Source organism: Bombina bombina, chromosome 3, assembly GCF_027579735.1.
Source record: "Bombina bombina isolate aBomBom1 chromosome 3, aBomBom1.pri, whole genome shotgun sequence".
Lineage (NCBI taxonomy): Eukaryota > Metazoa > Chordata > Amphibia > Anura > Bombinatoridae > Bombina > Bombina bombina.
Window position 1 is genome coordinate 193,741,043 of NC_069501.1, and position 15,106 is coordinate 193,756,148.

General features: G+C 37.2%; 1 protein-coding gene across 1 annotated transcript in view; it reads left to right on the forward strand.

The window, feature by feature from the left end:
- Positions 1-217: 217 nt before the first annotated feature.
- The window catches only part of ADGRG7 (adhesion G protein-coupled receptor G7), a 170,824-nt gene continuing 155,935 nt past the window's right edge, over positions 218-15,106 (forward strand). Inside the window, exon 1 of the mRNA XM_053705210.1 lies at positions 218-416. Within this exon, the coding sequence (XP_053561185.1) occupies positions 218-416 (199 nt within the window). The remainder of the gene's footprint in view (positions 417-15,106) is intronic.

Sequence of the window (15,106 nt, forward strand, 5' to 3'; positions counted from 1 at the left end):
CAATGAATCTACACCAATCCCAAACATACTACTACAAAAAGCATTGGTAATCCAAATGTACATTCAGTCCCTTTGGATACATAATATCCAAGTTAAAGATCCACTGGGACTCCCTTTGTAGTAGGCAATTGGCCCTGTCTCCTCCCCTGGTACATCTCAGAATATGATCTATAATGATGTACCTCAAATCAGAAACCCCTTGCCTATTAGTGCAAAAATGCCTAGCCACCGGTTGATCGGAATTGCCTACTTTGATGGCCTTATGTATTGCCAATTGGTGGTTCGCCATTCTTGTCCTAAGGTAATCCTGGGTCTTCCCCACATAAAACCTGCCACAAGGACAATGAAGCAGATATACAATGAATGTGGTAGTGCAGGTGACCCTTTGCTGTATATGGAATTTCTTGTTGGACCAAGTATTTGTAAACTGGTAGTGAGAAAGATGAGGCGCTGGAGAATTGACCCTGCTAGACTAATGTATTCCCCTCTAAGAAAACAGTGGTTGATATGTAGTGAATGTAGTCCAGCGCTAGATTAGCACGGGTAGAGTATTTAGTTAAATTCTATAATTCGAATATATTGTATTTTGTGATTGGATAAATGTTTAATGTATGTACTGCAATGTTGTTATTATATATTTATTGTAGGTAATCCTAAGTATTTATCAACATTCAGTTAATAAAAAGATATAAACAGGTATATACAACTGATATATATAAACTTGTTGTCTAATGTGAACTTCTTATCTATATATATAAAAACTAATAAAACATTTGTATAATTAGACAGAAATTTAATAACTTGTTAAAAGCATACATAAAATAAAAAGGGACGTCTCCCTTATAACATCGATTTCATCAGAGAAAACAATTGAATAACTGTAGTATATATTTCAGCTATTTGATAATCAGGTACCTGTTATATAGTGTAACAAATGATAATGTCCAGAAATTGGATTAAAAAAACTTAAAGATCCAAACGAGATGACCTCCCCGCTATTGTGGCGGGTGTGTGTTACCGGTCCGTTAGTGAGAGACTGGTATTTAAAAATATGTCATGTGACTTTTCCTACGTCACGTCACACTTGTGATCGTAGCTGTTTCAATATAGTTGTAATGTGACCAGTGATCCTTGATATTCTGTCAAGTGCTTATTATGTTGCAATTTTTTTAAACTTTAATCTGTATGTGTATCAGAAGGTGTATTCCCCTATTCCGTGTGTAATTAGGGAGTCTTGGGGGAGATTGCAACTTACGCTGGTCTCTTGGCACACCTGATTTCTCTTTTAGTGTGGTCTTTGCGGTCACATTCAGTGACTTGGATGTTAAACTTTGCGGTCACGTGCAGTGACTATAATGCAATCCTCGCAGTGTGGACTTGGCGGTCACTTGTAGTGGTGGGAATTGAACTTGTGACCTTTAGGGTAAGAGATGGAGATCTTAACCATTAGGCTATGTGTATCTCACTTTCTGTGTTAGCTTAGTGGACTTGGCGGTCACTTGTAGTGACTGTAATGAGGTCTTTGCGGTCACGGAGGTGACTAGTGGTGGGGTCTTTGCGGTCACAAGTGGTGACTAGGAGTAGAATCTTTAGCGGACATCAGTGATGTTATACAGCAAGGTCTTTGCAGTCACAGATTGTGACTTGCATGTATTAACTTGCGGTTGTATCTTTGCGGTCACAGATTGTGACTTAAAAGTGGTCTTTGCGGTCACTAACAGTGGTGACTTAGAGGAAATCTTTGCGGTCACTAGTAGTGACTAACAGAATGATCTGTATCGTTGGAGATCAAAGTAAAACTTGGCAATCTCTCTGGGCAACTTAGTAGAGCTGATTAGAAACAAATGCAGGTTGTAACAACGTCCAGCTGCAATGTTGCAGGAGGTAATCAGCAAAGGAAGTCTTGTAGTAGTTTTCTTTCCTTTCTTGGCAATTATAACAGCAATCAAAATAAAAACATAAAGTGCAGAGTGACAACAGTGTCAAGGTCAACGCGTTTCGCCCTTAGGCTTTATCAAGATGTCTTGATAAAGCCTAAGGGCGAAACGCGTTATCAAGATGTCTTGATAAAGCCTAAGGGCGAAACGCGTTGACCTTGACACTGTTGTCACTCTGCACTTTATGTTTTTATTTTGATTGCTGTTATAATTGCCAAGAAAGGAAAGAAAACTACTACAAGACTTCCTTTGCTGATTACCTCCTGCAACATTGCAGCTGGACGTTGTTACAACCTGCATTTGTTTCTAATCAGCTCTACTAAGTTGCCCAGAGAGATTGCCAAGTTTTACTTTGATCTCCAACGATACAGATCATTCTGTTAGTCACTACTAGTGACCGCAAAGATTTCCTCTAAGTCACCACTGTTAGTGACCGCAAAGACCACTTTTAAGTCACAATCTGTGACCGCAAAGATACAACCGCAAGTTAATACATGCAAGTCACAATCTGTGACTGCAAAGACCTTGCTGTATAACATCACTGATGTCCGCTAAAGATTCTACTCCTAGTCACCACTTGTGACCGCAAAGACCCCACCACTAGTCACCTCCGTGACCGCAAAGACCTCATTACAGTCACTACAAGTGACCGCCAAGTCCACTAAGCTAACACAGAAAGTGAGATACACATAGCCTAATGGTTAAGATCTCCATCTCTTACCCTAAAGGTCACAAGTTCAATTCCCACCACTACAAGTGACCGCCAAGTCCACACTGCGAGGATTGCATTATAGTCACTGCACGTGACCGCAAAGTTTAACATCCAAGTCACTGAATGTGACCGCAAAGACCACACTAAAAGAGAAATCAGGTGTGCTAAGAGACCAGCGTAAGTTGCAATCTCCCCCAAGACTCCCTAATTACACACGGAATAGGGGAATACACCTTCTGATACACATACAGATTAAAGTTTAAAAAAATTGCAACATAATAAGCACTTGACAGAATATCAAGGATCACTGGTCACATTACAACTATATTGAAACAGCTACGATCACAAGTGTGACGTGACGTAGGAAAAGTCACATGACATATTTTTAAATACCAGTCTCTCACTAACGGACCGGTAACACACACCCGCCACAATAGCGGGGAGGTCATCTCGTTTGGATCTTTAAGTTTTTTTAATCCAATTTCTGGACATTATCATTTGTTACACTATATAACAGGTACCTGATTATCAAATAGCTGAAATATATACTACAGTTATTCAATTGTTTTCTCTGATGAAATCGATGTTATAAGGGAGACGTCCCTTTTTATTTTATGTATGCTTTTAACAAGTTATTAAATTTCTGTCTAATTATACAAATGTTTTATTAGTTTTTATATATATAGATAAGAAGTTCACATTAGACAACAAGTTTATATATATCAGTTGTATATACCTGTTTATATCTTTTTATTAACTGAATGTTGATAAATACTTAGGATTACCTACAATAAATATATAATAACAACATTGCAGTACATACATTAAACATTTATCCAATCACAAAATACAATATATTCGAATTATAGAATTTAACTAAATACTCTACCCGTGCTAATCTAGCGCTGGACTACATTCACTACATATCAACCAAGTATTTGTAAACACATTACTCTGTGGTTATTACGTTTGGCGCATATTAGTAATGTATAATATTTTCTAGAGTATGTACTGAAATTTATTAGCATGTCTGATGGGTAGTTCTACTTAGGCTCTATGTAGTGGTAGAATGTCAGGGTATTAGCAGAATGAGTGATACCAGCTTAGTTTGAGTTTTAGCACTACTATTTTTTGTATAGAGCATACAGCTAGTTGATAGTTCACCGCAGTATGGGCAAACAGCTGTTAGATAATATTGCCTCACTGTAGAGTCCGTGATCCAGTTAAGGGAATGATGTGTTATGCTTAACATGGGTCACTAGTAGTTACCTGTATTTTCCTGAGCAAGCTTTAGTAGCAAAGATGGATTGATAGATGTATATTAGACAAAGTTAATCAGCGTTAATAGAATTACTTCATCGCCAAGTGTATATATGCATTGTAGTTTGTTAAGTCACTATCAGCGAGATTACGAGTTTTGCGGTAACAGGGGTGCGGTGCTAACGAGCAGTTTCAGCTCACCGCTCATCTAAGACAACGCTGGTATTACAGGTTTTTTTCAACCCAGTTTTAGCCTCTAAAAAGTGAGCGGATATCAAAATTTAGCTCCACATCTCACTGTAATACCAGCGCTGCTTACGGTAGTGGTGAGCTGGCTAAACGTGCTCGTACACGATTTCCCCATAGGAATCAATGGGGCAGAATCTGCTGAAAAAAAACCTAACACCTGCAAAAAAGCAGCGTTCAGCTCCTAACGCAGTCCCATTGATTCCTATGGGGAAAGTAAATTTATGTCTACAACTAACACCCTAACATGAACCCTGAGTCTAAACACCCCTAATCTTACACTTATTAACCCCTAATCTGCCGCCCCAGACATCGCCGACACCTGCATTATATTATTAACCCCTAATCGGCCGCTCCGGACACCGCCACCACCTACATTAAACTTATGAACCCCTAATCTGCTGCCCCCAACATCGCCGAACCCTACATTATATTTTTAACCCCTAATCTGTCGCCCCAACGTCGCCACCACCTACCTACACTTATTAACCCCTAATCTGCCACCCCCAACGTCGCCGCCACTATAATAAATATATTAACCCCTAAACCTAAGTCTAACCCTAACTCCCCCCTAACTTAAATATAATTTAAAATAATCTAAATAAAATTACTACAATTAAATGAATTATTCCTATTTAAAACTAAATACTTACCTGTAAAATAAACCCTAAGATAGCTACAATATAACTAATAGTTACATTGTAGCTATCTTAGGATTTATTTTTATTTTACAGGCAACTTTGTATTTATTTTAACTAGGTACAATAGTTATTAAATAGTTATTAACTATTTAATAACTACCTAATTAAAATAAAGACAAATGTACCTGTAAAATAAACCCTAACCTAAGTTACAATTGCACCTAATTAACACTAAATTAATTACCTAAACTAACTACAATTAAATACAATTAAATTAAATAAACTAAAGTGCGAAACCCCCCCCCACTAAAATACAAAAAAAAAAAATAATTACAAGAATTTTAAACTAATTACACCTAATCTAATCCCCCTAATAAAATAAAAAAGCCCCCCAAAATAATAAAAATCCTTACCCTATACTAAATTACAAATAGCCCTTAAAAGGACTTTTTGCGGGGCATTGCCCCAAAGTAATCAGCTCTTTTACCTGTAAAAAAAAATACAATACCCCTCAACATTACATCCCATCACCCACACACCCAACCCTACTCTAAAACCCACCCAATCCCCCCTTAATAAAACCTAACACTACCCCCTTAAAGATCACCCTACCTTGAGACGTCTTCATCCAACCAGGCAGAAGTGCTCCTCCAGAGGGGCAGAAGTCTTCATCCAATCCGGGCAGAAGTGGACCTCCAGACAGGCAGAAGTCTTCATCCAGGCGGCATCTTCTATCTTCATCCATCCGACGAGGAGCGGCTCCATCTTGAAGACATCCGATGCGGAGCATCCATCCAGACCGATGACTACCCGACGAATGACGGTTCCTTTAAATGACGTCATCCAAGATGGCGTCCCTTGAATTCCGATTGGCTGATATGATTCTATCAGCCAATCGGAATTAAGGTAGGAAAAATCCTATTGGCTTATTGGATCAGCCAATAGGATTGAACTTCAATCCTATTGGCTGATTGCATCTCTGGGATAAAGTTGTGGACAGGCACAAGTCAGGAGATGGATACAAGAAGATATGAAAGGCTTTATCAATGCCTAGAAACACAGTTAAGTCTATTATTAAGAAGTGGAAGGTATTTGGTAAAACACAAACCCTCTCTGGATCAGGACGTTGCTCCAAACTGAACGAATGAGCCAGGAGGAAACTGGTCAGAGAGGCTACCAAGAGGCCCACAGCAACTCTGAAGTAGTTGCAGGAATTTATGACTAAGAGTGGTCATTGTGTGCATGTGACAAATTCTTCACAAATGGGGCTTGTATGGGAGGGTTGCAAGAAACAAGCCACTCCTCAAGACAGGCCACACTGAAATTTGCCATAAAGCACCTAGGAGATTCTGAGGCCACATGGAAAAAGGTGTTAGGGTCAGATGAGACTAAAATTGAATTATTTGGCCTCAACACCAAATGATATGTCTGGAGGAAATTCAATACAGCTCACCATCCAAATAAAACCATAACTACAGTAAAGCATTGAGGTGGTAATATCCTTTTATGGGCGTGTTTCTCTGCTGCAGGCACTGGAGCACTTGTCAGGATAGAAGGAATAATGGATGGGGCAAAATATTGTCAAATTCTTGAGGAAACTCTGCTGCCCTTTGTCAGGAAGAAGGTTTACCTTCCAACATGACAATGACCCAAAGCACACTGCGAAAATTACCACAAAGGTGAATGTCCTTGCATGGCCTAGTCAGAGCCCAGACTTAAACTCCATTGAATATCTGTGGCATGACTTGAAGACTGCAGTCCACAAACCTTTACCATCAAATGTAACAGAACTGGAGCAGTTCTGCAAAGAAGAGTGGGCAAATATTGCACAGTTTATATGTGCAAAGTTAGTAGTGACATATCCCAACAGACTAAAGGCTGTAATTAAAGCAAATGGTGATTCAACAAAATACTGACACAAGGGGGTGATCCTTTTTACAACTGAGTGATTCTGTTTTTGAATTGTCTTTATTTTTGTCTGACATGTTGGTGTTATAGCTTTCACTTGGATGTTATAAGTTGCACTTATACAGTAAATACAACTGGATAAACAAAAACTTTGTCTTTATTTCAGGCTGCAAAGCAACAAAATGTGATTATTTTCAAGGGGGTGATTCTTTTCAATACCCAATACAATATATATCTATGGTATATTTTTCACTATTTTACTTTTTCAATAACTTTTTTTAAAGTAACAATATATATATATACAGTATATATATATATATATATATATATATGTGTGTGTGTGTGTGTGTGTGTGTGTGTGTGTGTGTGTGCGTGCGTATGTGTGTGTATCTAAATGATAATTCCATAATAATATTTAACAATGTATAATTGTATTTGAAATAGCTGTTTTGTTCTTTGAAACCACAACCCATCAAAATGGGTTGAGCTTGCAGGGAAATATGACATCCCTTTTTATCCCTTCCTGTATACACACATGCTAATCTATATTATCTCTCACCTAGATTACGAGTTTTGCATTAACAGGGGTGCGGTGCTAATGAGCAGTTTATGCTCACCGCTCACCTACAGACAGCGCTGGTATTACAGGTTTTTACAAACCCGGCGTTATCCGCAGAAAAGTGAGCGGAGAGCAAAATTTTGCTCCACATCTCACCTCAATACCAGCACTGCTTACAGTAGCGGTGAGCTGGCTAAACGTGCTCGTACACGATTTCCCCATAAGAATCAATGGGGGAGAGCTGGCTGAAAAAAAACCTAACACCTGCAAAAAAGCAGCGTAAAGCTCCTAACGCAGCCCCATTGATTCCTATGGGGAAATACTTTTTATGTCTACACCTAACACCCTAACATGAACCTCGAGTCTAAACACCCCTAATATTATTTTCCCTACCTTAATTCCGGTTGGCTGATAGAATTCTATCAGCTAATCGGAATTGAAGGGACGCCATCTTGGATGACATCACTTAAAGGAACCTTCATTCGTCGGGTAGTCGTCGGCCAGGAAGGATGCTCCGCGTCGAATGTCTTGAAGATGGACCCGCTCCGCGCCAGATGGATGAAGATAGAAGATGCCGTCTGGATGAAGACTTCTGCCCGTCTGGAGGACCTCTTTTTCCCGGCTTGGATGAAGACTTCTGCCCGTCTGGAGGACCACTTAGCCCGGCTTCGTTGAGGACTTCGGACCGGTTGGGTGAAGACTTCTCAAGGTAGGGTGATCTTCAAGGGGTTAGTGTTAGGTTTTATTAAGGGGGGATTGGTTGGGTTTTAGAGTAGGGTTGGGTGTGTGGGTGGTGGGTTTTAATGTTGGGGGGGTATTGTACTTTTCTTTAAAGGTAAAAGAGCTGATTACTTTGGGGCAATGCCCCGCAAAAGGTCCTTTTAAGGGCTATTTCTAATTTAGTATAGGGTAGGGCTTTTTATTATTTTGGGGGGCTTTTTTATTTTATTAGGGGAATTAGATTAGGTGTAATTAGTTTAAAAAACTTGTAATTATTTTATTATTTTCTGTAATTTAGTGTTTTTTTTCCGTACTTTAGATAATTTTATTTAATTGTAGTTAATTTAGGGAATTCATTTAATTGTAGTGTAGTGTTAGGTGTTATTGTAACTTAGGTTAGGTTTTATTTTACAGGTAAATTTGTCTTTATTTTAACTAGGTAGCTATTAAATAGTTAATAACTATTTAATAACAATCGGAACAGCCAATAGAATGCGAGCTCAATCTGATTGGCTGATTGGATCAGCCAATCGGATTGAACTTGATTCTGATTGGCTGATTCCATCAGCCAATCAGAATATTCCTACCTTAATTCCGATTGGCTGATAGAATCCTATCAGCCAATCGGAATTCGAGTGACGCCATCTTGGATGACGTCATTTAAAGGAACCGTCATTCGGCGAGTAGGCGTCGCTTGAAGAGGATGTTCTGCGTCGGCTTGGAAGAAGATGGCTCCGCTCCGCTCCAGAAGAAAGAAGATTGAAGATGCGGCTTGATAGAAGACTTCATCCCGATGATGGACTTCCGACTTCAGCCCGATGATGGATTTCTTCAGCCGCCGCTTGGATCCAGACTTCAGCCCGAGGATGGACGTCACTCTTCAGCCCCCCGCTTGGGCTTGGATCAACACTTCCGAGGACCGATCGGTGAACCTGGTATGGTGAAGATAAGGTAGGAAGATCTTCAGGGGCTTAGTGTTAGGTTTATTTAAGGGGGGTTTGGGTTAGATTAGGGGTATGTGGGTGGTGGGTTGTAATGTTGGGGGGGGGGTATTGTATGTGTTTTTTTTACAGGCAAAAGAGCTGAATTCTTTGGGGCATGCCCCGCAAAGGGCCCTGTTCAGGGCTGGTAAGGTAAAAGAGCTTTGAACTTTTGTAAGTTAGAATAGGGTAGGGCATTTTTTTATTTTGGGGGGCTTTGTTATTTTATTAGGGGGCTTAGAGTAGGTGTAATTAGTTTAAAATTGTTGTAATATTTTTCTAATGTTTGTAAATATTTTTTTATTTTTTGTAACTTAGTTCTTTTTTATTTTTTGTACTTTAGTTAGTTTATTTCATTGTATTTATTTGTAGATATTTTATTTAAATAATTTATTGATAGTGTAGTGTTAGGTTTAATTGTAACTTAGGTTAGGATTTATTTTACAGGTAATTTTGTAATTATTTTAACTATTTTAGCTATTAAATAGTTCTTAACTATTTAATAGCTATTGTACCTGGTTAAAATAAATACAAAGTTGCCTGTAAAATAAATATTAATCCTAAAATAGCTATAATATAATTATAATTTATATTGTAGCTATATTAGGGTTTATTTTACAGGTAAGTATTTAGATTTAAATAGGAAATATTTATTTAATAAGAGTTAATTTATTTCGGTAGAATAAAATTATATTTAACTTTGGGGGGTGTTAGGGTTAAAATTAGCTTTAGGGGTTAAAAAATTTATTAGAGTAGCGGTGAGCTCCGATCCTTAGATTAGGGGTTAATACTTGAAGTTAGGTGTCGGCGATGTTAGGGAGGGCAGATTAGGGGTTAATACTATTTATTATAGGGCTATTGAGGCGGGAGTGAGGCGGATTAGGGGTTAATAACTTTATTATAGTAGCGGTGCGGTCCGCTCAGCAGATTAGGGGTTAATAAGTGTAGGCAGGTGGAGGCGACATTGTGGGGGGCAGATTAGGGGTTAATAAATATAATATAGGGTCGGCGGTGTTAGGGGCAGCAGATTAGGGGTACATAGCTATAATGTAGCTGGCGGCGGCGTGCGGACGGCAGATTAGGGGTTAATAAGTGTAGGTAGCTGGCGGCGACGTTGTGGGGGGCAGATTAGGGGTTAATAAATATAATATAGGGGTCGGCGGTGTTAGGGGCAGCAGATTAGGGGTACATAAGTATAACGTAGGTGGCGGTCGGCAGATTAGGGGTTAAAAAAATTTAATCGAGTGGCGGCGATGTGGGGGGACCTCGGTTTAGGGGTGCAAAGGTAGTTTATGGGTGTTAGTGTACTTTAGAGCACAGTAGTTAAGAGCTTTATGAACCGGCGTTAGCCCAGAAAGCTCTTAACTACTGACTTTTTTCTGCGGCTGGAGTTTTGTCGTTAGATTTCTAACGCTCACTTCAGCCACGACTCTAAATACCAGAGTTAGAAAGATCCCATTGAAAAGATAGGATACGCAATTGACGTAAGGGGATCTGCGGTATGGAAAAGTCGCGGCTGAAAAGTGAGCGTTAGACCCTTTAATGACTGACTCCAAATACCAGAGGGCGGTAAAAACCAGCGTTAGGAGCCTCTAACGCTGGTTTTGACGGCTACCGCCCAACTCTAAATCTAGGCCTTGGGGTTTATTTTATAGGTAAGTATTTAGTTTTAAATAGGAATAATTTAGTTAATTGTAGTAATTTTATTTAGATTTATTTAAATTTTATTTAAATTAGAGGGGTTAGGGTTAGACTTAGACTTAGGTTTAGGGGTTAAGAACTTTAATATAGTGGCGGCGACGTTGGGGTTGGCAGATTAGGGGTTAATAAATGTATGTAGGTGGTGGCGATGTTAGGGACAGCAGATTAGGGGTTAATAAAATTTAACTAATGTTTGTGAGGAGGGAGTGTGGCGGTTTAGGGGTTAATATATTTATTATAGTGGCGGCGATGTCCGGTTTGGCAGATTAGGGGTTAAAATATTTATTATAGTGTTTGCGATGTTGGGGGGGCCTCGGTTTAGGGGTTAATAGGTCGTTTATGGGTGTTAGTGTACTTTTTAGCACTTTAGTTAAGAGTTTTATACTACGGTGTTAGACCATAAAACTCTTAACTACTGACTTTTAAATGCGGTACCAGTCTTGACAGGAGAGGGTTTAACGCTCACTTTTTGGAAGACTCGTAATACCGGTGCTATGCAAGTCCCATTGAAAAAATAGGATACGCAATTGACTTAAGTGGATTTGCGGTATTTTCAAGTCTGGCCAAAAAAGTGAGCAGTACACCTGTACCTGCAAGACTCGTAATACCAGCGGGCGTTAAAAAGCAGCGTTAGGACCTCTCAACGCTGCTTTTTAAGGCTAACGCAAGACTCGTAATCTAGGTGTCTGTCTTTAAACCAAAGCCCAATACTTAGGAACTGATATTCAAAACTTCTCCGCTCAGGTGAGATGATCTAAAATGATCCTCCAGCTCTGCGAGATCCCTCGTGAAATTTGTAAAAGGCAGATTTTGCTTTATTTCTCAAGGAGCATTCCCTGCAATTCTATATGTGCCTATTGCAAAACAGCACTGCATGACATGAGAGTTCTGCTGCATTTACACTTTGAGCTTTCTATTTTATATCACTTTACACTTTAGATTAAATGTTATTTCATTTAAACTTTGCACTTTCTATATTATATTTTGTATACAGCAGTGTATTTTGAATTGTGATTTTACTAATTCTGATTTTGCCTTCACAGTTCCTGTGTAGCTTTAACTAATTAGGCTCATACTTTTTGTATATATAAGAGAGCATCATTACTTTATATGAGCCAGATAATCAAACATTCTCTAGTTTGTAGAAAAATATAGTGTAGGGGCTGAACTCACTGAGGGCCAGATTATGAGTGGAGCGCAAATTAATGCTTCTGCATTAATTGCACTAGGAGTATGTTTTTTGCACTTGTCCGGTTGCGCTCATATTACGTGTTGAAAGTAAACTGTTTTCGCTCTTGCACTAACCTGATAAGCGCAAAAAGCCAAGTTTGAATATCTTGTGTGCATTCACGTATTCCCCCATAGAAGTCAATGGAGAAAAATAAGATGTTCTAATTTGTGCTGACCTGACATGAAAATATAAATATTTCACATTCCAATGTTCTGCACATAGCAGAAAATATTTTATTTATTCATAAATACATATTTCTACACACATCTGATGTTTATTTTTTTATAACAAAATGTGGCTATACCTATATATATATATATATATATATATATATAAACATGATTATATACAAGTATAGATATATACAGATATATACAGGAATATTTATTTATAAATACATAGAACATATTATGCTTTGTGCAGAACATTGGAATGTGAAATATGTTTTAATAAATACACACTATAACCGTGTATTAAATATGATTTTACATGTTTTCATCTACTTAACTGTAAAGGGCTCCAATGCATATATATGTGTATGTGTGTGTACATATGTATGTATGTGTATATATGTCTGTAAATGCATATATACATATAAATACTTATGTACACATATATAGACATATATATATATATATATATATATATATATATATATATATATATATATATATATATATATATATATAAATATCCATCTTTAGAGATGTATATGTATGTATCTCTAGGTTAAAGCCCTTTGCATGACTTTTTTCTAACACCTGAGATCTCATATCTTTGAGCCTTTATAAATTTTGTGCACAATATTTTTTTTAAATAATTTTTATTCCATGGTGTTATTATGAGTATAACAGTACTTTGTAATGTATTTTTGATGTGTTTTGTGCAATTGTTATGTTTCTCGAAAGAGTTAACCAGAACTGAATTTGTGGTAATCATTCTAGCATATATATTAGAGGTAAGCCCAATGAGCGCAAACCCCTGTGATAAACCCCTTATCACTTGGGTGCAAACTTAATCTGGCTCTGAATTTTCTAAGAAAAGGGGAGGAACCTGGAAATCCCAGAGAAATGAGAGATGTCTTCCTTAGAAAGTAATGAAGCTCTCTGGGATACAAAATTTCACTGAGAGAGAGAGAAGGTAACTGGAGACCCATGAGGCTGATATAAAGGCTCTCTTTGCATCAATTCAAAATTAAGCTGAAAATGTTTTCACTACAATTTAACTTGCTTTTGTCTATTTTTTTTTCCATTTTCAAAAAGCTTTATTGAACTTAGTATGATACAAATTTAAGCAATCATAAAATTATATTTAAACAAACCAAAAAAAAAAAAAAAAAAAAAGAATGTTCACAATTGTTTAAACGTTACAATATAGTTTTTAGGTGCATATATAAATCATATGACATTGAGGTATTATAATTCAATACATCTTTTTCAAGAGTTGACATAATAATAAAGTTTTTTTCCTTACAAGGATCGGAATTCTCTTATCTGTGCTATAGTGTGTACCTGGCATATATTTACGAGCATATAATATTCCACTTTTTTTTCCCTTTCAGCACTTAGGTAACTTCATTTGGTATCATTCTATCTATAGTGTCATTCTTACTTTATCTTTGAGTAATTAACAAGGTTTCATATTCCTCCCAATAAAATTTAATGGAGTGATAAAAATCAAGCTGGTTCATCTGATGATAATGATATTTCTCTAGTGTTAAAAATTTTGACACATTTTGTCTCCACTCATGTGTTCTGGGTATTTGTGGTGATTTCCACTCTCTGGAGATTAGTTGTTTGGCACTACTAATCATTATATATAATAATGATAATCTAATTTGATATTTTAGCTTTGGCGGTTTATTGAATAAAATATTCGAGGGTCTAGATCAAGATTTTGACCTATAACATGTTCACATTTAAAGGGCAACTCCACCAAATATATAACAATGTGCCTTCCTGTGTACATCCTCGCCAACACAATTTATTAGTATTTGGGTACATCTTATGAAGTCTACTTGGGTTACGATACCATCTGGTTAATATTTTCATGTTTGTTTCTGTAATGCTCATGGATGAGGGGGATTTTCCCATCTGTCTAAATATAATTTGCCAAACTTTAGATTAAATCTTTATGTTTAGTTCTTTTCTCCAGATTTTAGTATACTAAGGTAAATGTTTTGAATGAAGAGAAATAGGTGTTCTATAAGATAAAGATAGGCCTCTTTTTTAGGCTTCTGGGGAGTGACATAGTGTCTCGAAAAGGCAATAATGGTCTAATTAATCTCTGTCTATCCAGGTTACTATGGATGAAGTGTGATATTTGAAAGTATGCGTACCAATATTGTGTCAGCATTGGAAGTTTTTCTTTAATTTCAGATTCTGAGAGGATCTTTCCATTGTTAAGAATTGTATAGACTGGAAGAAGTGTGTGAATATTTGTTAATGTTGTGTGGGATATTTTTTGTATTAATGGTAGGTCTGGGTTAGATATAATGGGTGTTAGTGGCGAAGGAATACTAGACAAATCTCTATTATCTTTAAGTATTTTATCCCATGTATTGTATGTTTCTAGTATGATACTCGGGGTTTGCAAGTTTAGTTGTATTTTAGATTTATGTAACCAGCAAAAACCACTCAAGCTTTCACAATCTGTCTAAGCGTGCTCCAGCCTTACCGTTTTTTTATGTTCTACGTGTTTACTCCAGTCAATTATACAAGTTAAATGAGATGCAATTCTATAGTAAGATAAATTTGGAACCCCCAGCCCCCCCATTATCTCTATTTCTATACATAATGTATTTTGAAATCCTGGGTTGTTTGTTGCGCCAAATACATGTAAAGGTTAAGTTTTGAAGGGAATATATAAATTATTCTGGTATTGGGATAAGCAAAGTCTGAAATAAATAAATAATATTTGGTAATAGAGTCATTTTGAAGGCATGTATGCGTCCTAGCCATGCTAAATATTTCTGACCCCAGTTTTGTAATTCTGTTTGTAAGTCCTGGAATAGTTTTTGATAGTTAAGTAAAAATAATTCCTGTGTGGTTCTTGCTATACGAATTACTAAATATTTTATTATATTGTCTGTTGAATAGAGAATTAACATTTTTTACGGATTTGTCGTATTTCTGTTTCAGGCATTGCAATGCCCAAGATTTCAGACTTTGTAGTATTTATTTTATAATGTGAGAAAGCACTATACAGTTCA